The 26,446-nt window shown below is 56.8% G+C and overlaps 1 protein-coding gene across 1 annotated transcript; it reads right to left on the reverse strand.

Moving 5' to 3' along the window:
- Window positions 1-1,712: 1,712 nt before the first annotated feature.
- Window positions 1,713-13,074, reverse strand: AQP1 (aquaporin 1 (Colton blood group); the record flags this gene model as incomplete). Its single annotated transcript, NM_001009194.1, is given in 4 exon segments — window positions 1,713-1,891; window positions 2,323-2,403; window positions 2,691-2,855; window positions 12,681-13,074. Coding segments are annotated over 4 exon segments (815 nt in total), but the record flags the coding sequence as incomplete, so codon positions are not given.
- Window positions 13,075-26,446: the final 13,372 nt, after the last annotated feature.

Below are 26,446 nucleotides of genomic sequence, written 5' to 3' on the forward strand. Positions count from 1 at the left end.
CACCCTTCCCGGCACCTGGCCATTACCCGGGCAGAAACGCAGGATCTGGGTCTAAGAGGGCCCAGTCCCACAGTCCAGGGAGTAGCCAGAGGCACGGCCCTGGCTGCTAGGCCTGGCCTAATCGTCGTCTTGCTCCGGGTCCTGGACCTCAGTTTCTTTCTCTGTTAAATGGACTAGAAGCTTTTGCTCAGAAATGGAGGAGAGAGTGTATGGATGTCATGATGTGTTGTGATCATTAAGGGCCTCCTGGTCGTCCTGCTGCTTCCAGATACCTATGTATTGTGTCTCCCAGTGTTTGTCACCATCGTGGCTGCGGGGCATGGGGGGACCTACTCTGGCCCTTGTGGATTTGTATGGAATGTGTAGATAGCTGCTAACAGACTGTGCTCAGAATTATCCTTGGGCTGAAGCCACAGCTACTTCATTCGGTCAAGACCAACTCTCCCCTCCAAATAAATGAAGAGGGAAGCCTATGGCCTAGGAAGCCTGTGCAGGTCACCCGGCTTCCCCCCAGGGCTTCCAACCAGGACCTCTGGAATAAGGGGGGAATCTGCTTCTCCTCCCACCTCGGGATCAGCTGGGGGCTCAGAACCCTCACTGAGGGTCCAGCAAGGACATCTGTCTCCAGGGGCTGACCTTCGGATGACCAAGTGTCCTTCAGTCAACACACCCCTACATAATGTTGACCTGTGTCTGCACTGGCAAGAGAAACTGAAGAACCAAATAACGCTGAGGGCGATGCAATGATAGGTGGAAAAGATCAACCACAGCTCAGTGAAGGAACGTGGACATTCCTCCCCCTCCCTCAGATGATCTTCATTCTGCAACAGCAGGCTCTGTCCACTCTCAGCCCTGCTCCCCAGGAACGGGAACTTCCAACGGCTGGATGACCTGTTGCTCTTTGCTTTGGAACATGTGTGTCTATGTACATGTGTTCACATAGATGTGTAGGTTACAACTATATACTAGGCAAGTGGAAGAAGCAGCGCTGGGCCAGACTAGGTCTTCCAGAATGTGCAGTGTGTCTACACTTACAGAATCCTGTAAGTGATTCTGCAAGGGGTCTCGGGCCCATGTAGCTCTCCCTACCCCTGCCACTTTACAGATGGAATTACTGAGTCCCCAAGACTGAGATGTTCCCAAGGTCGTACAGCACCTCCAGAGCTGGGGGAGCAGCCCTGGAAGCCAGCCAGTCCGCAAGGACGGGCTCTGACTGCCCCCTGACCCCACCACTGCACTTGGTGGGGTCTCTTCCCCCTCAGAGCATCCTTGGGGCAAGTGCATGTTACAGGAAAGAGGGCCACGCCCGGAGGCACAAAGCAATCACCGAGGAGCCCCAGGCACCTTCGGCAGGTGAGCTGGTGAGCAATTTGGGGATGGGGGGGGCGGTTTCTGGCATACCTCCCATCACACTCTGAGAGGACAACTTAGCAAGGTAGGTCCCTCTCTTTCGCCTCCTTTGTGACTTCAAGGGAATGGATGATTGGAAAATCTTGGTCCTCAGCGATCCCCAAAGCCGGGAAGAGGAGAAAGAGAAAGAAGGTGATAGCAACAGTCCCAAATCAGGCTTGGCCACACAAGCCCTGTGGATCTTCGGGAAGCGACTTTGGCCAGCTTGTCAGAGTGTCTATGATACAGATTTCACCCCTCCCCTCCCTCTGCCCGCCCCTGCCCCCCCCACCCCCGACGTGGATGCCCAGGCCTAGCCCCCTTATTTGGGCTTCATCTCCACCCTGGAGTTGATGTCGTCGGCATCCAGGTCATACTCCTCCACCTGACCGCTGGTCCACACCTTCACGCGGTCTGTGAGGTCGCTGCTGCGTGGGGCCAGGATGAAGTCATAGATGAGCACTGCCAGGGCTGCTCCGATGAACGGCCCCACCCAGAAGATCTAGGAACAGACAGCAGACGTGCTCAGCGGGCCCTGATGTGACCTGCTTCCCATGAGAGCCCCGACCCAACCCCCCACTGCATGGTGCACCCCAACCTGTGCCTGGGACAGAAAAGGCAGTGCTGAACCCCAGCATCTGCAGCCCTCCACCCCCTACAACTGGTCCAAGCCAGGACTTAGATAGTGATTTTCTCCTTGCTTCTGTGTGACCCAACTCAGCATGCCTGGGAGAGGAGGCTGCCTGCACTGCCCTGCCTGAGGTGTGAACCCACCACCTCTGTATCTCAAGTCTCATCTTCCTGAGTTCCTCCCCCTGGCCATCTCGCAGGGCCTCTGTGATGGAAGATGATGTCACAGGGTGGGGGATGGATCTACCACAAGGCACCAAAATCTCCCTCCCACCTGCACGGTACAGCCCTTCGACCCCTTACCCAGTGGTCCTGGAAATTGTGCGTGATCACCGAGGAGCCGAAGGACCGGGCAGGGTTAATACCGCAGCCAGTGTAGTCTATCTGTAGGAGGCAAGGGTCAGGGGGAACAGGAGAGGAGATGGAGAGAAAGAGACAGAGGGAGAGGGTGACATGGAGGAAGAAGACCAGAAGGGAAACAGGGCAGTGACCATCAGACCTGGAAGGATGGTCAGCCAGGCCCTGTGCTTCCCTCTCCAGGGCAGCTGGTCCCCCAACCCGTGGAATGAGCCCTGTGTGAGTCCCACCCCCTGCCCTCAACAGGACACCCTCAGCAGCCTGGCTCCACCCTCCCCACCAGCACTCCTACTTGGGAAGATCCCCCCACTCACCGCCAGCAGGTGTCCCAGGGCCACAGAGAAGCCAATGGCCAGGGGCCCGGAGCCCCCGAGGTCGCGGCGCCTCCGGTCGGTGGTGGCCAGCACACACAGCACCAGCTGCAGAGTCCCAATGATCTCGATGCCCAGGCCCTGGCCCGAGTTCACGCCAGGGGCCAGCTGTGGGGGAGAGGGGCAGAGAGTCTCAGTGAGCAGAGCAGTGAGGATGGAGTCCCAGGGCCCCCAGGCCTGGGCACCAAAGGCCAGACCCTCAGTGCCCTCAGAGCCCACTGCATCCACCACACTCAAGTACTTACAGCCAGCAGTAAGCATCAGGCCTTGGCCCCTCCCACACCTGTTGAGGAAGAACCAGCTTGTCCTAAACCCCTCGGCATCCTCCCCAGAGGCTAGAGGGGCCTGGAGATGATGGTGCTTCTGCATCCATCTACATCCAGACCAGGGTACCCTGGGGTATCAAGGCCATAAGTGACAGGCAAGCGCTAGGCATGGGAAGAGATGATCAGGGACATTCAGGGACAGTCAAAGAAGAAGAGGAGCAAATGGGTGGGAGGGCCCAGCTGGAGACATTTCTTCCTACCCCCACATCTTGAACATTCCACCGCACCCCCTGCAGAGCTGGAGAGGGACTTCGGCAGTTAGCTGGCCGCAGCTTCCCGTGTCCATCTCTCCCTTGAGCCTCTGTTCCTCGCAGCCCCCACCTCTGTCTCCTTCCCACCTCTGTCTGTCTCTCCCCTCCGCTGTCTCTCTCCCATTTCCTCTGGGCCCCACCCTCCCTATCTGCCCCCTCCTTCTCCCTCCTGGCCACACAGGCCCCGCCACCACCGTCTGGCTCCCACTTGCTCCTGGGCCACTTTTAGAAACATGACTCATGGAAAAAGAAGGGAATGGGAGCTGCCATGAGGTCACCAAAGCCCTCCCTCTGTAGCTGCAGCCAGGGGACCCCTCCCCAAGGAGCCTCTGCACCATCCCCCATGTGGGGGTCGGTCCCAGGGGCCAAATATGCCCACACAGGGGACCTGGGCCACGTGGGCCAAGGCCCACTCACAAATATGCCTCGATGTGGCCACGGAGGCTGCCTTCTCCCAGGCAGGGCTGGTGTGTCCAAATAAGACTGAACTTGAACCTTCTTCCTGAGCAGGGTGGGGGTGTCTCCAAGGCTACAGGGCATTTTGCAGAATCCTAGGTGGAGGGCACCCCTCCACCATCCAGAGGTTTTTACAGCCCCACCCTGAGGCCATCTTACAAGAACAATTCTCTTCCCGCCTTTGTCTGCCGCCCTGGATCACAGGGAAAATGACTCATATCCCCTCCCCTCGGTTGCAGCCCCAGCTCTGCGCGCCTTTCCTGGCCGACCCCAGGGCTGCAGCCCCTCAGCTCAGCCAGCCCTCTGGGAAGTACCCAGCTTTCTTTGCACCCCAGTGTGGGGCTGTAGAAGTGATCCTGAGTTCAGGTCCCTACTCTCCTACTTGCTGGCACTATGACCATGGTCTTGCCCCTCTCTGGTCCTCAGTTTCCCCATCTGTAAAGTAGATCTAATTTTTCCTTCCCCATTCTCCAGAGAGGCCAGAGGTTCTAAGGCTTGGGGTGGAGGGGTAGGGGCTGTCTTGGGGCATTTGGAAAGGGTTGCAGAGGCAGGTGGGCTCAGGATAGTTGTTGTGGCTTTGTTCTGGTTCTTTCTCTTATCCTCAGAACTAGGTGGGGCAGGCAGAACAGGAGGGGCTGTGCTGCTCAGGAGTGTGGACAGTAGAGTGAGGCCCACCTGGAGCAGAGACAGGCTCCACGGAGGCCAGGATGATGAGGCCAGGCAACTTGCACCGATGCCCATCACATTCACACCTGCTGCTGCCCTCCGTGTCTGAGTGCTCAGGAAGCTCAGGGCTCCTCCTCCCGCGCGCCTCCACACACTCCTTTGATCCCCAGGGTCTGCCTAATTGCTGGCTGGCAGGAGTCCTGAAACCAGCCCTTCCACTCTGATTAATGGAATGATCGCTCTAAGTGGCTCCTGCCTCATACTCCTCATCCCCACTGCACTCATCACAGATGTGGTCTGGGCGAGCTCATTCTTAACCAAATCTCAGCATTTCAGCTCCTGCTCTGCCCAAGGACACCACTTTTCATGCAAAGTGAGCAGACCAAGGGCCCTGGTGCCATGCCCAGTCCACAAGAAGTGATATCTGCCCTGGGGACTCTAAGACATACCTCATCCTAGCGGCCCAGAGCCCTTAGAATTTGACTGCCCAGAACCACATGGGTTAGTAAATTTCCTCTCCCTAAACCCATTACCACCACCACCATCAAAAGGAAGACTCCCCTGATTGCTTCTACAATCTCCTCTCTTTCAACTGCCTAAGAAAGTGTGCTACTTACATCTAAAAAAAAAAAAAATCATCGATCATTCCAAATTGAAATGGATAAAGGTCTGCTGAAATTTGACGTCCAGAAGAGAGCAAGTAAAAATTCAGACCCAATGTTCCGATTTTGTTACTATTGTTATTTCATCTCTTGAGTCGTTTCTGACTCTTTACGACCCCATGGACTGTAACCCGCCAGGCTCCTCTGTCCATGGGATTTTCCAGGCAAGGATACTGGAGCTGGTTGCCATTTCCTTCTCCAGGGGATCTTCCCAGACCAGGAATCGAACCAGCATCCCCTGTTTGACAAGCAGATTCTTTACCGCTGAACCACCTGAGAAGCCCATGTTCCTGTTTACAACCTATTGAATTTGACACAATGGCATAAATAGGGCTAATCCCAGTTGTGGTTACTTGTTATTGAAAAAAAAGTTTGTACATCCCCAGAGCATTTTGCCCAGCCCGGGTCTTCTATTTCACTAATTAAGGCAAAACAAAAAAAAAAAAAAACAGTAACAATTTTCTGAACACAAGTATAAATAAGAGAAAAGCCACACATTTAATCTTAAGCATCAGAAAGATGCAAGCTCTCCAGTTTTGTATCAAACCCACTGAAGCCCACTCTCAAGGTCCAATTCAGATTCCTCCATCAATTCCAATTCAGCATCAAGGAGTTTTTCCAGGTCCCTGGCTGGAATTAACTTCTGCTGTCACTCATCAAGCCCTCACTAAACAGCCTGCAAATCTTGCAGAGAGATAAACTTTTTGTCTCCTATCGAGTGCCTCAGAACCCCTGGCCTGGGAGCTCAGTGGGGACAGAATACGGGCACCTTCTCATCTCCCTGCCCAGACCTCGAAGGGGCACTTACTGTGTGGAAACAGGAGGGGCAGACAAGGAAGTTTCTTGGATGCCCAGTGGTTAGGACTCTGCACTTTTCACTGCTGAGGGCCTGGGTTTGACTCCTGGTCAGGGAAGTAAGATCCCACAAGTTGTTAGGTGTGTCCCCTCTCCCCCAAAAGAAGTGGCAGATAATGTTAATTTTCTAGCATTTCCACCCACTCTAGAAGGAAGTTCCCTGGAGCCAGGGCTGGTTCATTTGCTTTCTAGCTGGGAGACTGCAGGCCAATATTAGTTTCTGTGGACCTTGCAGGGCAGCCTGCTCAAGACTCTGTGAGGTTACAGACGGGGAGCTCAAGGCCTGGGAAGGAGATGGCAATGCCAGAATTCTTGCCCCAGAGTCTATGCTGCCTACATTCACAGGCAAAGGTGCTGGCTACCTATGCACCTGGCTAAAGGTCCTGTCTGTTGCCACCTTAGACTGAGGAGCTGGCAGAAGATGTTCTGTAGCTGCCAGGGTGCCCTGGGCCCCAGAGTGGCACAGAGCTGACCTCTCCAGGCAATGAACTTCGAACCCTCCTCTCCCTGCTGCCCATGAGCAGACTGACCAAAGTGACTCCTGAGGCCCAAGGCCCCAGCATGACCTGAGCATCCTGGTGTCCCACCCTTCCTGAACCAGGCCTGGTGGAGCTCTGGGCATCCATTAAAGAACAAGACATCAAGGACCGCCCCACCCACCCGCCGCCTGCAGGACTCAGTATCCCAGTGAGGGGGACCTCAGTGAGCCCCCTCCCCAAGTATCACCCTTCCATCGGTGATTTTTCAAGCGCCCATGTGCCTCTGGGTATCCACGGCTTTGTGTGTCTCTCTACATCGCTCTCTGCAGAGTCTCTGCATGACCACATATGTCCAGATGTGACTCTTCTTTTTCCTTAGACATTAAGAGGTTTATTAGACACTAAGTAAGTGAAAAGTCTACCCAACAGTTATAAAAGTTCTCAACCTGTACACACTAAACTATACAACCTAAAAATAGGTGACACAAAAGTTGACAGAGCTACAAAAAGAAAATGATCAATCCAGTACCAGAGTGAGGGGGGTTAACCACCTCTCTTAGAAACTAGTGGAGGGAAGTGTCGATAATATGAACAGCAAGAACAGGGAAGATTCAAACCCCGTAACTAACAAGCTTGATTTAAGGAAAATACATATGCCCTGCACTTCCAAATTCAAGAACATACCCTCTTTTTCAGCCCACGGGGGACATTCAAACTAGTCATGTATTAACCATATTAGGCAGGATGCCGCCTCTTGCAGATGTGGGCTCTGGGGTGGGGTGGGGGGCAGGTGCTGTGTGTGGCCTTAAGTGTCTGTGTTGTGTGTCTAGTGACATTTCTGAGTTGTCACCCTGTCCCCATGTGCTGTCCTCCGACAAACAGGTCCACTGCTGGCTGGGGATGGGGGAGGAGATGGGATGGAGGCACCCTTGAGTAAGAGAGAAAGAAGCAGGTCTCAAAGCGCCCTTTATTTGCTCTCAGAAGCCATTTCATCTTCCTGACAAGGAACAATACACAAAGCAAGGGCTTCCTCCTTTCCTCCCTCCTTCTTTCCTCACTCGGGGGCAGCCCCCACCTTCCTGCTCGGGAAAGGAAGAGGTGCCATTGAGGAGCCCCCCCTCCACCTCCTCCTAGGGTCCCAGGGCTTGAGCAGGACCACCCAGGCTTGAAAACGTTCTTCCCGCCCACCCGTGTGTGTGTGTGTGTGTGTGTGTGTGTGTGTGTGTGTGTGCCCATGTGCATCAGACTGTTGTGACTGTGCACACACACATGTGTGCCAGTGAGCGTAAGTATGTGCAATTTGCAGAGATTTTCAAGGGTTGTAGGCAGGTGGCTGGGGTCACAGTCCTGCTCCGCCATCATCTGCTGCACAATCTTGAATGACTCCACCCATCTGTGAGCCGTGGTTTCCTTATCAGTAAAACAGAGGCCTCAGCCCAGATTTTAGCCCCAAACTGTCTCTAGGATTCCTTCCTGCCTGACATGGGACCCCTTCCCCCAAGACCTGCAGTCACCCTCCAGGCTAGGGTCCTGAGTGCAGGATTCCCACCTGGCCATGTGCATGGCCGATCTCCATACAGCCCAGAGCTTGTCATAGGGCCTCCCGCCCACCTGGAATGTTAGATGGTCCCCACCACTGCCCCCGCCCCACAAGAGCCACATGCCCCAGAGCCATGGCTGCCCGCCCCCCTGCCTGCACAGCCCTGGTAACCAGGAGCTTATTGATTTGGAAGCTGTCCCTCCCCAGTTTAAAAGAGTAAGTTCTTTCTTTACCCTGAGCAGACACCAGCCCTGGGTTGTCCTGATGGTGGGGTTTCAGGCACTGAAAGGGCATGCTCATGGGAATGGGCATTTTCCCACTTTTCTATCAGCTTGTGAGTTGTTTTTAGCCTCAGGGTGTACTCGTCCACTGGCCCTCAGCTCCTCGGTTGTGTGAAGAGAGCCCCTCACTTACCCCCTGGGGAACCTACCTGGGTTAAGGAGCCCCTCTGAACCAGGACAGAGGGTCTGGCTGAGGGAATTTTCCTGCCCTTACCTGCAGTTGTGTGGGCTCAGCCCACACAGGGCTCAGATACATCTGTTCTTCCAGAGGGCAGGGACCATGCCCCCAGGGGGGCTCTGCCAGCAAGAATCAAGGGCTCCCTGTGCCTCCAGGAAAGCTTGCCCAAGCCAGTCTTCAAGGTGCAGGCAGGGGGCATGTCTGAGCTGCTTGGGGGAAGCCTTAGGTGGGTAAGGCTAAAGGCACCCTGCTGGGTGGGGCCCTAGAGAAAGTGGGGAACACCATGCGGGCCTGAGGTCAGGTTGGGGGAGACTGCATGGGATTGCCCTCCAGTGAGCCAGGGCAGTGAGGGGAGGCTGTGACCTGGGCTGGGGGAGAACAATGGAAGAAGGTGAATCCCCTCAGACTGAGGGACCCCGGGGGGCCATATCCCCTCTCAGGGCATAGTCTCTTCAGAGGAGGATTCCCAGAGCAAGCCCTGGTTAGGGGCCAGTGTCAGGATGGACGATATGGGGCCGGCAGGGCGGCTCCAAGGGCTCTAATGGGGAAACTGCCTCAGAATTTTCCATGGTGAGGAAAGTCTCCACCGCAAAGCTTCTGCCTCTCTCTGCGCCTTCCCCCTCATCGGGCTCTGGCTGGAAACAGTAATTACATGTCCCATCTGTGGCACCACCACCCAGCCCCCAGCCCACTCCCTGGACAGGGCCGTCGGAAAACTGGCTTCCCTTTCCCCAGTCCACCCTCAACTCTGGGGGAGGCGGAGGGCCCTCAACCCTGGAAGAACCGGTGGCACGGGGAACAGGGGTCAGGGAGTTGGGGGTGCTCTCTTTCTGTGGTTGGGGAAACCGAGGCTCAGGAAACTGGGGAAGCAGAAAGTTTGGGGCTAAAGTCAGGTGCCAGATGCAAGAAGTAGAAGAGGTGCCCCAGGCACTCAGGCCCAGCATCAACAGGGTTGAGAAAAGACCCCAAAATAAAGGCGATTTGCACTCTGCCTGAGCTCCCAAAGGGGCTGAATTCACAGGCTCTGGGACGCAGGCAGACACTGACCTGAACCCTGAAGGCTCATTGTTCTCTAGAGGCCCAGTCTCCCACCATGGCCCATCCCCCACCCAACCCCCCACCAGCCACACCCTGTGATTCTCAGGCCATGACCTCCTCTGCGGGAAACCCCTTCCCTCCACCCTGGAATCTCTACTTTTAGGCTCCCGGGACACCTCCTCCCTGAAGGCCTCCTGGCCCTCATCACAGCTCAAGGTCAGAAGTTCCCAGGTGCCCTGACACGTCTTATCACACCTGCCTCCTGCCCCCTATCTTTGACAGATGCGCAGCGGCCTTATCTTGCTCGGGACCATGGACTCCTCAGAGCAGGGAGTGGCCTGACTCAGCCCCGAATTTAGTCTGCAGTAGTGAAAGTCATGTTTACAGCGAACATGGGTAAGCAAGCAAGAGAGGGGAAGAATGAACAGAGCCTGTGAGTGGTCAGAATTTCAAGGTTCAAGAGCATCTTCCAGTTCCCAGCACCCAGCCACGTCTTGAGATATACCCATTCCACAGATGGGACCTGGGACCACACAGATGAGGTGGCTTGCCTGAAATCACACTGTATTAGTAGCTGAACTAGGGCAGGGCAGGCCAGGCACCAGCCGCTGCCTCTGTCTTTCACTCTAAATAAACTCAGGGTCTGGCTTTGAGAACCAGCTAGGATGTGGCAGGATGGAGAGAGGTCCACGGTAGCTCCAGGGCATATCCTGAGCCCTGACTCAGTGAGGAGAAAGTTTTCTCCAACATATCCCCATGGGACACCCCCTGACTCACTCCAACCACTTCCTGCCACTTTTTCCCCTATTTTCCTTGAAAATCTCCATGCCAACGACTGGTTTGGTCTGGGAGAGGCCCGGATTCAAGGGACTAGGGGAAACCTCTCCCAGAGCCTGGAGGAAAGAGCATGTCACCTGCTATGTAGACTGGTCTCTGCCCTTCTTGAGGCACTGAGGCCACCTCCCAGGCCCCTTTAAATCCCAGGCTCATTGTTCTGAACCCTTTCTGAGTTCTTCAGCCCAAGACATGTGTTTCTGGACCCCAAACTTCCATGGTGGGGCCAGGGCAGTCCCTGGGCTCCCACCACGATGTTCGCTGCCCTTATGCTCAGCCTGGCACTTCTTGGGCTCCTCTTAGCCAGCCCCTCCTGCGAAGAGTGATAAACTCAAGTCCACAAAGTGAGCTTGCTGGCAGTATGGGTGTGGCCAAGAGATATCAAGGTCCCCTCTTGGAGACTTAAGGGCTCTCAGCTCCAAGAAAGTCAACAAGTAAGCAGCCAGGCCTTGAACCCAACTTGTCTGCTTCCCTACTCAGGGTTGGGTTCCCTTTTCTCCCTCTCCTGCAAACCACCCAGCCCAGGTATTGGGGAGACTGGAAAAATGGAGGCTGGCAAGGGAAAAAGACACTGAATCAGGGCCTGGCCAGATCAAGATTGCACAGGGATGCTTGCCCTCCTCAAGCCTGCCTGGGATGCCTGTTTGAGAGAAGAGAGTCACCAGCAGATGCCTGGCCTGACTTGCCCTTGAGAAAGAAGGTCAAGAGGGGACCAGAAGGCCTGGGGAGACTCTATTCCTCCCCAGGAAGGATCCTTCCCCTTGCCCATCATACCCAGCTGAGCCCCGAGGTGATCCTGACCCTACTCTGTGGGCACACCCTGAGGTTGCCCGGCTCTGCCCCAACTAGAGAGACAGGCCTGGAGGACCTTACACCCACAAAGACCACATCTTCTTTGACTAAAGTTTAAACTCCAGCCTGAAGGGCTAACCTTCAGCCCTGGACTGGGTGAAGTGTCACGGTGACACAAGGAGTGCTAATCCCTGCCTGGCAGGGTCATGCCAGCTGCCCTCTGCATGGACCTTCGCAGCCGAATCTGGACTTTGGCTGGGAAGCGGGAGGACGGCTGCTTGCCTAATCACCCGCCACTCTCTCTGTGGAGCCTTTGGCTGCCTCCCTCTCTGTCCCCACACCCGCCTGCCCTGCCCACGTCCCGCCAGCCCAGACCTGATCTGATTCCTTCTCTCTCCCTCCCTGTGAAAACACCTCCTCGGGCACTCTGAGACCTCCTCCAAGCCTTCCTCGGCCTCTCAGGCCAAATTATCCCCCCGCTGTGGCCCAAGCCAGGTCTGAGTTTGCACTTGGCTGAGGGTCTGGAAAAGCCCAGGTCGGCGACAGCAGGCAGCTGCCTGCCAACGGCCAATTAGCTGTGCTAAGCGGCCCGGGAGGAATTCTTTTCCACAGTTTCCACCCAGTCACCCACATCTGCTTATCATGAGTGCCCCCAGGTCAGGCCCGAACAGTGGGCACACACAGGTATGCACTCACCTCCAGACACACTCACACCGCAGCACTGACACGCTCACAGATACACCTTCAGAAGTAACACAGCCAGCTTTCGCAGGTTCGGAGACCCATGCTGGCATCCACGTGTGCACACACTGCTCACAGACACAAATACATGCGCCACACCTCTCTGCGTCCAGTGATAGACAGCAGACCCAGAGATGGAAGATGTCCATCTCCATCAGAACGGAGGCGAGATGTCCCTGCTCCGGCCCCCACCCTTTGCTCCAATCCAGGAAAGTCACCTGCAGGCTGCCCTGAAACTGTTTTCACCTCCCATCTTTGCCCCATTCCTGGAGCCAGCAGAGCAAGAGGAGCTTTTTCCTTGAAGGCAGTTTGTTTGAGGACCTGTGTGAAGGTGGGGCTGCCTGGATGCTCGAGGAGCCCCTCTGGGAGAGCTCTGCTCACAGGATTGTGTGGCCAGCTGCAGACATGCCAGACGGGTGGTCCAGGGAGACTGGGGGCAGCAGGCAGAGTGTAAGAGGGTGCAGGCTGCATGCGGGAGGGAGCCGCTGCCCAGACAGGGCTGAGGGGAGGGAGGGGAAGAAACTGCAGCCCCGGGGTGAGGAGCCGCTGGCCCCACTGTTAGCTGCCTCCAGAGCTTATTCCCCACAATAGAGACCCGCAGGGGACATTGGCAAGACTGTTATGCTCTGGGTCTCAGCTTCCCACAGTGCCTGGCAGAAAACAGGCTCTGGACGGCAGGCATAGCTGAGTTCCAGGTACAGCTCTGCTTGACCTCCAGCAACCTCTCATCCTCTCTGTTCCTCAGCGTCCCCATCTGCACAATGGGTGGAGAATGAGACGGGCCCATCTCAGCACCATTCTAGAGCCCCCAGAGCCTGGGGCCACCCCACTCACCGCATTGAGGCCAAGCGAGTTGTCAGGCAGAGAGGAGGTGATGCCCGAGAGGATGGCAGTGGCGACGATGGCCCCCACGCACTGGGCAATGATGTACATGATGGCCCGGAGGATACTGATCTGGCAGCTGAGCAGGAGCCCCAGTGTGACGGCTGGGTTGAGGTGGGCACCGCTGATGTGGCCCACGCTCTGGGCCAGCGTGGCGATGCTCAACCCAAAGGCCAGTGACACTTTCACGTTATCCTGGACTGCACCTGTCGTCTGGTTGCTCTTTATTGGGTAGTGGAAGCCCAGGGCTGAACCGATGCTGATGAAGATGAAGAGGATCATGGCCAGGAACTCGGCCACCACCGCCCTCCAAAAGAGCTTCTTCTTGAACTCGCTGGCCATGCTGGCAGGGGGCTTGGCTTGAGACCGCTGCCTGGTGCTCGCCTCCCTCTGAGAACTGAGCCACAGCCTGGGCTGGGCCTATTTATAGGGCCTCGGGGGGAGGAGAAGGGGGGAGCACAAAGGGAGGAAGGCCTCTCCTTGCTCCTGGCCCGCCCCACACCACACAGGCCTCCTCTTAGCGATGGATGCAGACACAGCTCTGCTGTCGGACTGCCAACTTTTTTTCCCTTCCTCCTCTTTCCCCTCCCTCCCTCTCTCCCTCCGCCCTCAGCCCTGCCCAGCCTGAGGAGGCAGGCAGGAGGCAGCCACTGCTCTAATAGGCTTTGAGAAATTCCTCCAAGTTGGCCCCACTCAGGGGGCCAGAGAAATCCAGGTGTCCCCGCCCTGTGTGCAAAGCTCAGGGGGTGCCAGAGGGCAAAGCCAGGCCTCCAGATGGACAGGGCGGGGTGAGCAGCAGGGATCAGCAGGTGGACGTTGCCCTCCAGGAGGAGGGCACCATGACCCTGCTGGCCTGGCATCCCCATCCCACTCCAGAGTGATGTTAGCCTGGAGCCCACATGTCCTGGGGTTCCTAGGGGCTGTCTGCGCCTCCCGCACATGGTTCAGACCTGGCCACTGGATGTCACTGTAGGAATGCCCCAGGGCCCCCAGCCCCACCAGCCGGATCTCAGCTGATGGAGACACGGCAACACCAGAGGGTACAGAGAACTTGTCTGTGGACCACCCCCGACAATCTGGTCAAGGGCAGGCCTGAGATAGGTGAGAATATGGAAGGCCCCCACTCTGGGGGCCCTCAAGCTTCTGGGGCAATTTGAGCCAATGATCTCGGGGCAGGAGCGGGAAAATGAAGGCAGGTGAGGATATTCGTCTCAAAGACTGTCAAGCTGGTGGACCCTAGGGGAGACAGAAGGAATAGCAGACTAACCTGGAGACGGAGGCCTGTGGTTGGCAGTGGGGAGGAGGAAGCATGAAAGTGAGGGGCAGAAAGACCCAGAGAGAAGGAAGAGGAAAAGGAGACAGACAGAGAGGAAGAGAGACAGAGAGAAAAGCATGGACAGAGAAGCAGAATCAGCAAAAGTGGAAGTGAAAGGGGTAGATCCCCAGGCAGAGACAGGGAGGTGGGTCTGGCTGAGTAAGAGAGACAGAGAGGGCGTGCAGGGTGAGGACACAACCTGGAAAGAGGGGAGACAGGACTGGACCCAGAGGCAAGAGTCCAAAAGAGAAAGATGAGCGAGCAGGAGGAGCTGGGGGAGGGATCAGACAGTGTCCCCAGCAGGGCAGAGGCAGAGACTGCTCTGCAGACCATGCAGACCCCCACCCCGCCCTGTAGTCCAGCCTCTACCCTGTGTGTCCCCAAACCCGACGCCCGGAGGCAACCAAGGAAATGAGAAGAAACTGGATCCCTGGGCCAGGAGCCCAGTGAGGAGCCACCAGCCGGCTGCGCATTATCCTGTGAGAAGAGGAGTCGGGTGGGACCCTGGGTGAGGTTGGACCCAGGAGGGAGGGGTCTTCCTAGCCCTCTCCTACCTGCCTCGCCACGGCCCTACCTCATTTACACCACAGGAATGCTGGCTTCTCCCCACTTTACAGGTGGAAAACTGAGGCCCAGGGAGGGGAAGGCCTTCACTGAGTTCTGTGTGTGTCCAGGGGCCACCTGCAGAAGATGATGCCAGCCCTCATGGCCTCCCCACTGCCTGACTGTGGCGCACCAGAGATGCCCTCACTCTGGGGTCAGCGGTCAGCCTGGTGTTTACTGGGAGAGGAGGCCCCCTAGGGTGGAGCTGTGGGGAGCTGTGTGCCCCTAAGCACACCTAAGCGTCTGTCAATACAGGATGGAGTGGACGTGAGGCAGGGAGGCAGCATGGTGGCGACGGGCCCAGCCTGCCCAGAGAGGACGGCGGCCGGAGGTAATTGGTGCCTTATTAACTGTCTGAGAGAGGGAGCCAGCCCCACTGGGCCACTTCCCGAAACCTCCTCCACGTCCTTCACTCTGGGCAGGCCCAGCTCGGCTCTCCACACCCTGGGAGGCTCCTCGCTCCCTAGCCCTGGCCCCGTGGCCTGGTGGCCACCATGCCCCTCAGTGAAGGGTTCTCTGGTCAGTTCCAAGGCTCTGACCAGAGCTCCCTCCACGTGGCCGGGATCCCCGCATTCTCAGGCTTTGGCAGATGGCCAGTTTACCCTCAGACCAGGCTCTGAAGACAAGGTTGGGGTGCACCTCAGAGAAGGGTCTTCTGGAGCAGGACTGCTCCCTCAAAGTCCCGGACTCCATGTCCATTAAGAGGGGCACACACCCTTGGCTTGGGCAGCAACCAGTTCTGACGCCGGTAGGTGCTGGGACCCAGCCAGGACAGCTTGAGGAAGGCAGCAGGGGCCCGTAGACAGGCTGGCGTGGGGGCGCAGCACCCCGGAGACAGGAACAGGAGTCTGCAAGGACCTGTGTGGGCTTCGGGGTCTGTGACGGTGCCTGGGGGTGAGGCTCACCTGGGAAGCACTAATTCATCCGATAAATAATCGCTGAGCACTTTCCAAGTGCCAAACACCATTCTGGGCACAGCCCGATGGCCCAGCTCCTCATCCCTCTGAAGCCTAGCATATGAGCCTGCAGGCTCTGTGTGGGTGACCCGGCGTGTGGCAGCGGGGCCGTATGTGTGCGAGTGTGTGCTTGCGCTTGCTGGAGGCCCACGTCCATCTGGAGCTGGGCAGAGATGGGGGATGTGGAGGGGTTGTGACACAGCAATTTGCCCAGACAAATTAGGCAGCCACCAATCTCAGGATGATACGAGGGTCCTCGGGGCAGTACCCTCCAGCCCCCTGCATTTCCTGCCCCCTCTCCCAGGCCAGCATGGCAGCTGCCTCTCTCTGGATGAAGGCACTGCCATCAGCAGGAGGCGCCATCAGAGTGCAGGCATCTCCAGAACAATGGCAGACATCTCTCCTTGTTGGCCCGCCATGTCCTGTTATGCAAAAGGGCCTCTGTGGCCATGTCCTGACCATTCCAACAGGGAAGGGGGAGCCACAGATGCTAAAAGACCCTCAAACCCCTCCACCTCCTTGCTGGTCGGCTGTAAATCAGCCCAATCAGGGAAGGAAAAAAATGGAAACAGCCTTTATCTGAGGGCCCGTCCTCACCACAACCCTGGGAGACTGAGAAGGTAAGTGGTTTGCCAAGGAATGGCAGAGCTAGGGAACTCAGGAGCCCCAGTCTGGTTCTCTGCCAGCCTATCAGGGTCCCTAATAGGAAACCCCAGTGCTGCTGGCCCAGGAACAAGTACAAGGACTGGGGGAGCTGGCCTCAGAGACAATAGGATGGGGGAGAGTTGGGTGTGAGAGGACCACCTGCAACTCCCCGACATAATTCGGGTAGGGTCAGCGGTGCATGGGAAAGGGAGCATCAGGGAGAGAGTGGGTACATGGAGAAGCTGGGAGTCACCCGTGCAGCCCCACCAGCTGGGGAGCTTGGGCTCCGAGGAGAGCGCTTCCCCCACCCAGCTCCCTCCTCCGTGCGGCCTGGCTCAGGCTCCGTGGCCCTCCCATGGGCAGTGATGTAGGCCCGGCCTCCAGAACCCACAGGCCTGAGCCAGCCTACATAAGGTGGGGGCTGCCCCCCTCCCCTGCCCCTGAGGCCTGGGCACTGTCTGGCCCTGCCGGAGCAGCAGCCTCAGCAAACGCTTTTCCAGATGTGCTTTCTTCTTCCTGATGTGCCCAGGAGACCTGCCTTCCAGTCAGAGCTGGCTATTCCCAGGGCCGTCTGGTCCCGGTCCCCACCGGATCCAGTGGGGGGACCTCCGCTTCGTCCAGAGGTGGACGCACAGAGACTCACACACTGGCCAAGGATTGGCCCCGGGCTGCGGTGGGGCGGGGGGTGGGGGGGGCGGCAGGGGGGCGCTGGTGGGAGACACCCACGGGTGTGGCCGAGGCTGTCACTCTTAGCGCCAGGAGCTTCTGTGGATCACAGGGCAGAGGAACGGAGCGGATGGACTCTCCCTTCTGGGCCCACAGGGATTTCCCACCCATGGGCTGAGTTGTGGGGAACAATGACTTCATTCCCTCCAGGAGGCCCACCAGGAAGATGGAGTTCGAGGTGGGAGGAGACGCAGACAGCAGACTGGCCGTGACAGTCATCAGCTCACCAGCAGCTTGGATGAATTTCCCAAAATCCCTCAGGCTTTTCTGAATCTGGCAGAGTGCACCGATGGAGGGTGGAGATACAGGACAAAGTCCCTGGGGGTCTTGGAGAAGAAGCCACGAACACCCACTCCCAGAGAATCCCTCTGGTCCTCGTAGCTCTTCCCCTCAATAGCACACCGGCTACCATACCACCCTGACCTTGATCTGGGCTGTCCAGATGGGGCCTGTCTGCTCCCATTGCCTGGGAAGCAAGGATTTGGCTCCAGCACAGAGTCGTCATTCCTGGGAGGCATGGCCATTCCCCTCCAAGAGGCAGGAGAGGCAGGACCGAAGCCCAGAGCACAGAGATCAAAACGGAGACTCAAATCCTTGGCTACCTCCTCAAGGCTCTCCACTAACCACCCTGTGTGGCACCTGCCACCACCCCTTCCAGCCCCAGAGAAAGGCCAGGGCCCCTGAGCCAACAGGCTCACTTTGCCCAGATGTTTGCACGCGAACCCTGTCTCCTGCCTCCTTGCTACGCCAGCCTCCTCTGACCCCTCCTCCACAGCAGCACCCACAGCTACAGCACTGAGCTCACCGCAGCTTGGGCTGTCCCCTTCTGACCTGGTGGGGTGAGGTGGGGCCCAAGGGCCTGGGTCTTCTCCCTCCCCAGCCACAGGATCCCTCGCAGAACTGAGTGCAGGGCTGGGTGTGGCAGACCTGATCTTGGAAACTTCTGCTGGCTGACTGTCCAACTTCCCCCGGAGACAAGGTACCCACCTCTTAAAGCATATGAATTCTTCCCTGTGTGACAGATAACTTCTGGCCATTGAGGTGTCACGCGATCCCCCTTAAATCAAAACTGGATTTAGCGGCCACCAGTGATTCACCAGAAGCGGAACGATTTAGTAATTTTCTAAACTACTGCCTCCCATTCAATTCCCCTCATGCTGCCCTCACCCCCTCCCTGCCTACCCTGTGTAATATCAAGGCTTGTTGGGGAGGTAGGGAGGGTAGGACAGTGTCAGACCTCTTTCTGGAAAGCAGGGTTTTCTATTTTGACATCTTGGCAACTCTCCAGCAATAGCCCTTACTTGAAGCTACAGAAGAGGACCCAGTGAGACAGTATGGGAAAATTGATCCCCTGTCTGGCTGGGGGGCGGGGGGAGGGGTTAGGCTAGGCTCCTAGGCCTGAATGAGGACACGGGACACCCCCTGCCCACTTCATTCCCTTATGCCCCTGTCTGCTAGGACTGGAGGAGGTCCTCCAAGAGGGAGTGAGGCCATGTTTTCCCCAGCCCTACCCTTCGGGCGAGGAGGGCGGCATCTCTCACTTCCAGAAAACGCTGGTGGTGCCATTTGTCCCAAGCTGCTGCCCACACCCTTCAGAACACTGGCAGGATACGGGGCTCCACCTGGAGCGACCTCAGCATACTGAGGAAAGGTTTGGAGCCTTTCCTCACCCTGGGTACACACAGGGCACCGCCTGCTTCACTGGGCTGGCTGCCCCTGCAGCTCCCATTTGACTCTCCAAGACCCACACACCCTCCGCCCTGGACCCTCAAACATCTCTTGTCTTTGCCTTGTTGGATCACAAAGCATGAAGACTTGAGTGGGGGGTCTGAGAACAAGGGATCTGATGCCTTTATTTTGCACATGGGGAAACGGAAGCTCGGAGAGGCCAGGTAACGGGTCCGAGGTTCTTTGGTGGGTCAGAGTGAAGCCAGGGCTAGAGTGCAAGTCTTCAGGTTCCTGCCAAGGCCCAGTCTGCCAGCCGCACCCAGCCTCTTCCTCCTCTCTTCTCTGTTGGACAAGAGGCCACCTCCTCCTTGGGCTCCAGCAAGGATTCAGAGAAGTGTCTGAGCAGCTGGAAGATATCTTTTGGGGGAGCCTGACTTCTACTTCCTGCGCCATCCCAGCCTCACCTCACCTCATTGGCTCGGAGGAAGTGTCCAGGTGGGCACTGTAAGTCCAGCCGGCCAGGACTCTAGGCTCCCTGTTGTTTTCTCCTGCCCTTGCCTAGATGCCCCCGTGCCCTCTGGCCACCAGGTCTCCCTATCCTGTGGATCCCACTGCTTCTGCCCCTCCTCACAACATTTCCCAGGGCCCTGACTCTTCCTGAGAACCATCCCGGCTGCTGGACCCTGCTCCATCTGGCTCTTGCTCCCTTCACACCTGCTGGATGCCATGGCCGCCTCTGGGCCCTGCTGGGATGCCTGAGCACTTCCTAGGGCCCGAGCCTTGCTGGCTCTGTGGCGTTTCCAGCCAGCACGCTGCCACTGGGCTCTAGCAATGGGAGCAGGTGCCAGCTGGTGCCACGCTGTGTTCGCTCCAGGCCCCACAGCGGGACTGCCTGGGTCCTGCAGGTTCCAGAGCTTTAGGGAAATTCCTCTTTCACTGTGCTTGTGCCTCACCACCATGATTAATACATTTGTCTTTATATCCACCTCGTCATCAAATTCCACTTTTAATATTTTGTATGGAGGAAGGGACCCACGAAAGCAAAAGATCCCCAAACTCACAAAAACCACAGTGCAGCTTGGAGTACCACCACCACCACCACTGAGGCCAAAGGCAGTATTCAGGGAGGTGCCAGAGATGGGCACGCTCCAGCAGTGCCCACTTAGACTGACCCCTCTGACAAGTAAAGCTTAGCCCCGGGCTGAGTGGCATCTCTCTCCTTCATCGTGAGTCCTTCATCCCTCTTGACTGCCCTGCCAAGTCACACCTGACCCAGCTGCTACAACACAGGACAGTTTGACCCTTCCTTCTCCCTGACAGTGAACGGGCTTGCATGCACGTGTGCACAGACACACACAGCGTATTCTCACACACATGTACACACATACACATGGACATTGCCCATGGATATGTATGCAATGCACACACATTGGTTTTCATACACAAAACACGTGTTGCACTCATATAAACTTGTGTGCGTGCCCTGCATGTGCACACACATGCAAACACACAGAGTAAAGACATACATCATGGCCCACAAACCCCTGCACCTCTGAAACGCTCTACCACGTACATTGTGGCCTCTGCTGCCTATACCTTGAGCCCGGGGACATCTGCACAGCCTCTCTGGCACCTCCGAGCACTCACAGCTGCAGCCACCCATGTTGTTCACAAGCCCAGGACCTCCCTCTGCTCCTCAACATGAAGCTGAAGTTAAATGGTGGAGAGGAGGAGCCAAGGGCAAGAGGAACGCAGCAGTGGGCATTTCTGTGACCCAGAGGCTTTGTGGATTCTCTTGGAAATTATCTTATCTCACTTCCTCTCTAGATGGGACACTGCCCTCCCCCGTCCTGGGTGGGTATGGGTACTGAGTCTGATCCAGTTGGGGAGCAAGCTCACTGTGCAGGGCAGCTTGGGCAAGTGTCCAAAGGTGAATGGAACCAGCCAGCTGCCAGCCCACCAGCCAGTGTCAGGGTGAGTGTGCTGAGCCCCTGCAGTGCCCAAAGGGGCAAGGCCAGCTATGGGGACCCCCCTCTTTCACTCTTTGATTTTCTAGAATTCTGTGGGCTGGGGCTGGTGGGGGAAATCGAGGGCGGTGGGAGGAGGCAGGCAGAGCTGCCCTTGTCCGCATCCGCCGGAGCCCCCTCCCTCTGTGGTCCAGTCTGGGGATTCTATTCATGTGAAGCCAACATTCCTGGAGCCCACAGGGCCAGCAAGATCATCTCACACAGGCGGATCGCTGTCTTGCCTAATGAGAAAATGATGACATGGCCCCCTGCCCTGGGCTCTCGGGCCCCACAAAGGCCCTAACTCCCCAGCCTCCAGTACCGGCAGCCTCACCCCAACACACACACCTCCTGCTTTGTGCTACTGTTTTACGGTAGCTACTGCTACTGTGCTACCAGTCAGTCCTAGGAAGTCAACTCACAGGGTGCCTGTGTAACTCTTTCCAGGGCCCCCCTGCCACCAAGACTGGGCATCTCTGATCTCCTGAGTACTAGACCATTAGGATAGGAGGGCCTTCAGGTCATCAACACTTTATTGCACAAAGGTAAACTGAGGCCACAGACTACACTGGCTTTCGCAGTGTCACACACAGTGAGCTAGTCTCAGCCTAAGCCCTTTCCCCACCATCAGAGCGGCAGTCAGGCAACCACACAGTGGCCAGGAAGGGCTCGCTGCTTGGGAGAGGCAGGGCTCATCCCTCCCCACCACCCCTCCAGGCTTGGGAGAGGCAGCACTCACCCCTCCCCACCACCCCCTCCAGGCTTGGGAGAGGCAGGGCTCACCCCTCCCCACCACCCCTCCAGGCTTGAGAGAGGCAGCACTCACCACTCCCCACCACCCCTCCAGGCTTGAGAGAGGCAGGACTCACCCCTCCCCACCACCCCCTCCAGGCTTGAGAGAGGCAGCACTCACCCCTCCCCACCACCCCTCCAGGCTTGGGAGAGGCAGGACTCACCCCTCCCCACCACCCCCTCCAGGCTGGAGAGAGGCAGCACTCACCCCTCCCCACCACCCCTCCAGGCTTGAGAGAGGCAGGACTCACCCCTCCCCACCACCCCTCCAGGCTTGGGAGAGGCAGGACTCACCCCTCCCCACCACCCCTCCAGGCTTGGGAGAGGCAGGACTCACCCCTCCCCACCACCCCCTCCAGGCTGACATCACTGGGACCTCTGAAGAGCCAGCACCTGAGGTTGAGGCAAGTATTGCCCTAAACTCAGGAACCCCAGGTCCCCTCGTATCAATCCTGCCTCTGCCCAAGGCAGGGTCAGGCCTGAAAGTGAATAAACAGAATGTTGGCAGCAGGTTAAGAAGTGGTGAGAGGTCTTCCTCTGAGCCCTCCATGTTCAAGAGCCAGATGCCCTGGAAGTGGCTATTTTTTGAGTCAGCAGGAAAAGGGACCCACTGACCTGGATCGGCTGCTGGCATCTTCCTCTCATCTTCCTCTCGTCTCTACCCTGCCAGTCAAAGGACAGAGGGGCAGAGGGGGAGACCTAGACTTGAGCTACCAGGTTGCTTGAGGGGTCCCAGACTCACGAGTACAAAGTAGTCAGAGAAGAGCCTGGGCAAGGGTACCAGCTGGTGAGGAGAGAGTGATCGGTGAGGGCAGGAGAAGTCATAGAAGCCTTCTTGGAGGAGGAGGACTTTGAATCATAGAATCTCAGAATCTGAAGGGATCGTATAGGCTGGCTAAGAATTACATCTCATTAGACCTTGGAAGCTCTTAATATTTTCCCTTTCAGAGGGCTATGAGCTCCCCTGTGGATACTTCTCCCCCTAGGAACCCCTCATCTGCTCCTGGTAAGGAGCTCTTGTGTTTAGTGAGTGGTTCTTCATTTGTCACTTCCCAGCAATGCTGCCACCTTCACCAGTGCTGCCCTTCAGGGCCACAGACCAGGTGTGCCTCCAAACACTGACCATCACCAGCTTTTTGCAGAAGAAGTGGGGACTTAAGGACTATTTTTCAGGGGCTATCACGTATCAGAGGGGCCATCCCCAAGTCTCTCCAGCCTTCTGTGCTCCTGCTTCATCCTGGTGGTGGTAGGGAGCCCAAGCCCAGCAAGATCACACCAGGACAGTTCCATTACCCCCGGGAGTGGCCAGGAGCAGTCACTGCCCGGAGCCCAGTACTATAGAAAGGTGACCTTGATTCATGAGGGAGCAGACAGCTGGCCCATGGAGGGTCCCCTGTCCTGGGGCACATGCCCACCACCTGTCTCATCCTATAGATGACAACTTAAGAAGACTCCCATCCCATCCCCTCAGTGACCTAAGCCTGCTAGAGAGCACAACTGAGGACCAAAATCAGAGCCAGGGCTGGTGTGACGGGCTGGGGTCAGCTTGAGCAAGGCTTCAGCAGAGATAAATTTCATTGGTAAAAAAAATCAGAGTAGGAAATAGGAGAATCATTACTGGTCTTATTCAAATCTCTTTTACATCTGTTCCCAAAGCATCTGAGGAGACCATCAGTGCTTCTCAGACTTTGATGGGAACACGAATCCCCTGCGGATCTTGTTAAAATGCAGATTTTGATTCAGCAGATCTGGTGGGGCCCAAGAGTGTGCATTTCTAACAAGCTCCCAGGTGACACCAATGCTGCTGGTCTCAAGACCCTTGGTCTCAGGACCTCGAGCAGCAAGGAGCTGAATTACCAAAACAGGCAAGCAAAATAAACTCCTGATCTAAGTCTAGTTAAAATACAAGCACGGAAAGGAATGAACCTTCTCATGATACAGAAGAGAGATTGCAACCGAGTATCATTTTCCATTGGAGTTTCCTGGAAGCCATGGCAAGAAAGGAAAGAAGTGTTTATCTACTTTTACTCTATGATAACAGACACAGCTCTCTGTCTTTCCCCTGATTCTGGCTGCCCAGGGAACTGATGAAGCAGCCCTCACCATCAGATTTGAGAAACAGGCTATGTTTTAGGGGCACGGCAGGCCTTTCCGTGAGAAGGACTGAGCCTGGGCAGCCCCGTGGGATGCACCCCTGAGGGGCACAGTGCCCCTTGGGCCCAGCCTGAGTCAACGCCGTGGTCAATGCTCACAGGAGATGACTCTTCCAACCACCTACTGGCTCAGACACTAGCTGGCTCAAGGGCCCTGACAACAGGCAAACCTGGAGCTCTGGGGCTTCACCTCTCAACCCTGAGAGTGCAGAAGAGGGCAGCTAAGGCCAGGGCCTGAGCCTCAGGAAGGGGTGAGGTGGACCTGTGGGCAGCGGAAGAACCCCACCTCTTCCCAATAATCAGGAAAGGCTTCCCGGAGGAGGGGACATGGCAGACAAATCTGTTTATGTAAAGGAAGGGAGGTGGTCTGCGGAGAGGAAAGACCAAGCAGAAGGAGGGATGCAATGGGGTGGGCTTCCAGCTACAGCAGAGGTGGGGAGGTTCCCTACCGCCCCTCTCTCCATTGCTGGCTCAGATCCACAGGGAGGCACTGGTGGAGATGGGATGGCATAGCACCCCCCTCACGCCTGGGACATCCTGTGTGAGTCTATCTTCTCTTCACAGCCCGAATCTCTGCTTCCCATCCCAGCTGGTGTGGAGGGGAAGGCCTGGGCCCTGCCTACTCAGGCAGCACCCATGCCAAGGGTGGAGAGGCTGTGGCCTCAGAGAACTCCAGGCCGGGGACGGTGGGAGCTGTGGCTGAGCGAGGAACTCCAGTATGGCCTCAGAACACGACCATGGGCATGGCCAAGGACCAGACCCAGGAGGAGAGAGACTTGGTCAGCCTCACGCCAAGAGGCCTTGGGAGGTCACTGGCCCCGCCCAAGGCCCTTCACTCGTAAACAGGTTTGCTCCTATGAAAGGCCAACCCAAGTGGTCATCTCAGCCTGAAGCAGGGTCAGATAGAGCACAGCGGGGTCACCTGGGAGCTGGGTCCCCAGTCTTCCTCACTAGTTCTTCCCATGGTGACTCAGAACTTACCCTCTCTCCCCAGCCTTCTTTGTGATGAAAGAGATGTGCAGGGCTCTGATGATTTCTCAGAAAAGGAAATGGAAAATCTAGACAAATAAAGCCAAGGTGTGTCTGCGTTAGCAGGGAAGAAAGACAAAAGCTCTTGGCATTTTCTGTGATTGCCAAAGTCGTTGGGAGTGGATGGGGAGAACTGGGGGAAGGGGCATAGGAAATGGGGTTTGCAGGAGACGCTGGGGCTAGGTGGCTGCTCCTGCCTTGGCAGGCCAGGCTTCCTTCTGGGCAGGGCCAAACGGGGACTCTGACCCATCCTTCTCTCCGGGCTGCTCAAGGGGAGAAGTCTGCAGCCTGAATTGAAGGAAAGGCTGGGCTCCCACACAATCGCTTGCTGGTATAGAAACCAGGACACTCGCAGATGTTTCCAGAGCCCCCAGAGTCTCAGGCCTGAGCTGGCGACAGGGCAGGAAGTAAGGGAAGATAGGAGAGGAGGGGTTCCAGGAAGCCCAGCCCCTCCTCCGCCCACTTGACCTTCAGGAGGCAGGCGAGCAAATAGGAAGGCTTGGCACCTGCCTTCTGTCAGCCTGGGGCCCTGGGAGAGTGCCCTGACGCTCTGAGACTCTGTTTCCTCATCTGGAAGCAGGAGGTCGGAGGCAGATGCCGGTCGGGTGCTGGTCTGGGTCTTAACTCACAAGCGGTCACTACTGAGACTGCGGGCCCAGCTATCCAGGGCCACGTCATCCAAGTGCCCCATTCCACAAACGGCACAAGAGGGGCTCAAAGTCCAGAGTCGGGAGGCAGGGTCTTACGGGGGTAACCAGAGAGGAAGACATTTCTCCATCTAACTCAGAAGCAGTAAGACCTGGGGAAGGGAGAAGAGGGACAGCTATTTTGGGATGGGTCTGGAAAGGTATGAGGAAAGGGACCTCCAGGAAAGTATGACCTCCAGGGCTCAGTGGACAGGTTAAGGTCCATCTGGCCTCGCTGCTTCTCAGCTTCCTCATGGTCACACTTCTTGGACACTCAGTGAGAGAGACCTCCGCGCCCCCCACCCCCCAATTCCTGTGCCTTTCCACCCAACTCCCAATAAAAGACTGGCATCTACTGGGCCCAGACTGGGTGACGGGCTCTGATCCAAGCGCTGTACACTTACTCCTCACACCAAACTTCAGAGGCATGGGATGTGATTATTCCCATTTTACAGGGAGGGAATCTGAGATTCAGAGAGGTTTTGATTTTGTTTGTTTTATAACTTAGGTGACATTGGAGCTAAGATCTAAACCCAAGTAATCAAGCTGTCTGGGCCCCTTTCTCACAGTACATACCCCATGGTGGGTGCAAGACAGATTCCTCCAAAACCAGAGAGAGAAGAGCAGATGAATAGACTCGGGCCCTCTGATCAACAAGTCCCAGAGAGCTGAGGCTGTGACACAGCAGACATGAAGGAAGCATGAACCGAGGACCAGGATCTGGAAGCTCTCTTTACCTTCCTGCCTAAGAAACTCCTGGTCCTCAGGAGCGGAGCAGTTTCCAGAATGCCCACCAACATTCCAAATGGCCAGAGCTGGGGGACTTCAGCCTCTGAGAATACAAATGAGGCCCCAAGCCCTGCCCCTCCCCACCACCTGACCGCCATGGCAGAGGACCTCTCCAAGGCCACGAAGGGACCAAGAACCGTCCTGCCAGACTGGCTGTCTTCCATGTGCATTTAGAGGTGGCCGGGCCCAAGGGAGCTGACCGGTCCCGTCCAGCTGGCCCAAGGTCACCAACAGCTCTAGAAACAATGAGCAGTGGGTCCAGCCGTGGCTGGGGCCAGAACAAAGGCTTGGGCACTTCCTCACATTGAGGCCCCCTCCTTCATGGTTTGCCAAGGCAGGAGATGGAGGAA

This window comes from Ovis aries, chromosome 4 (genome assembly GCF_016772045.2).
Source record: "Ovis aries strain OAR_USU_Benz2616 breed Rambouillet chromosome 4, ARS-UI_Ramb_v3.0, whole genome shotgun sequence".
Classification (NCBI taxonomy): domain Eukaryota; kingdom Metazoa; phylum Chordata; class Mammalia; order Artiodactyla; family Bovidae; genus Ovis; species Ovis aries.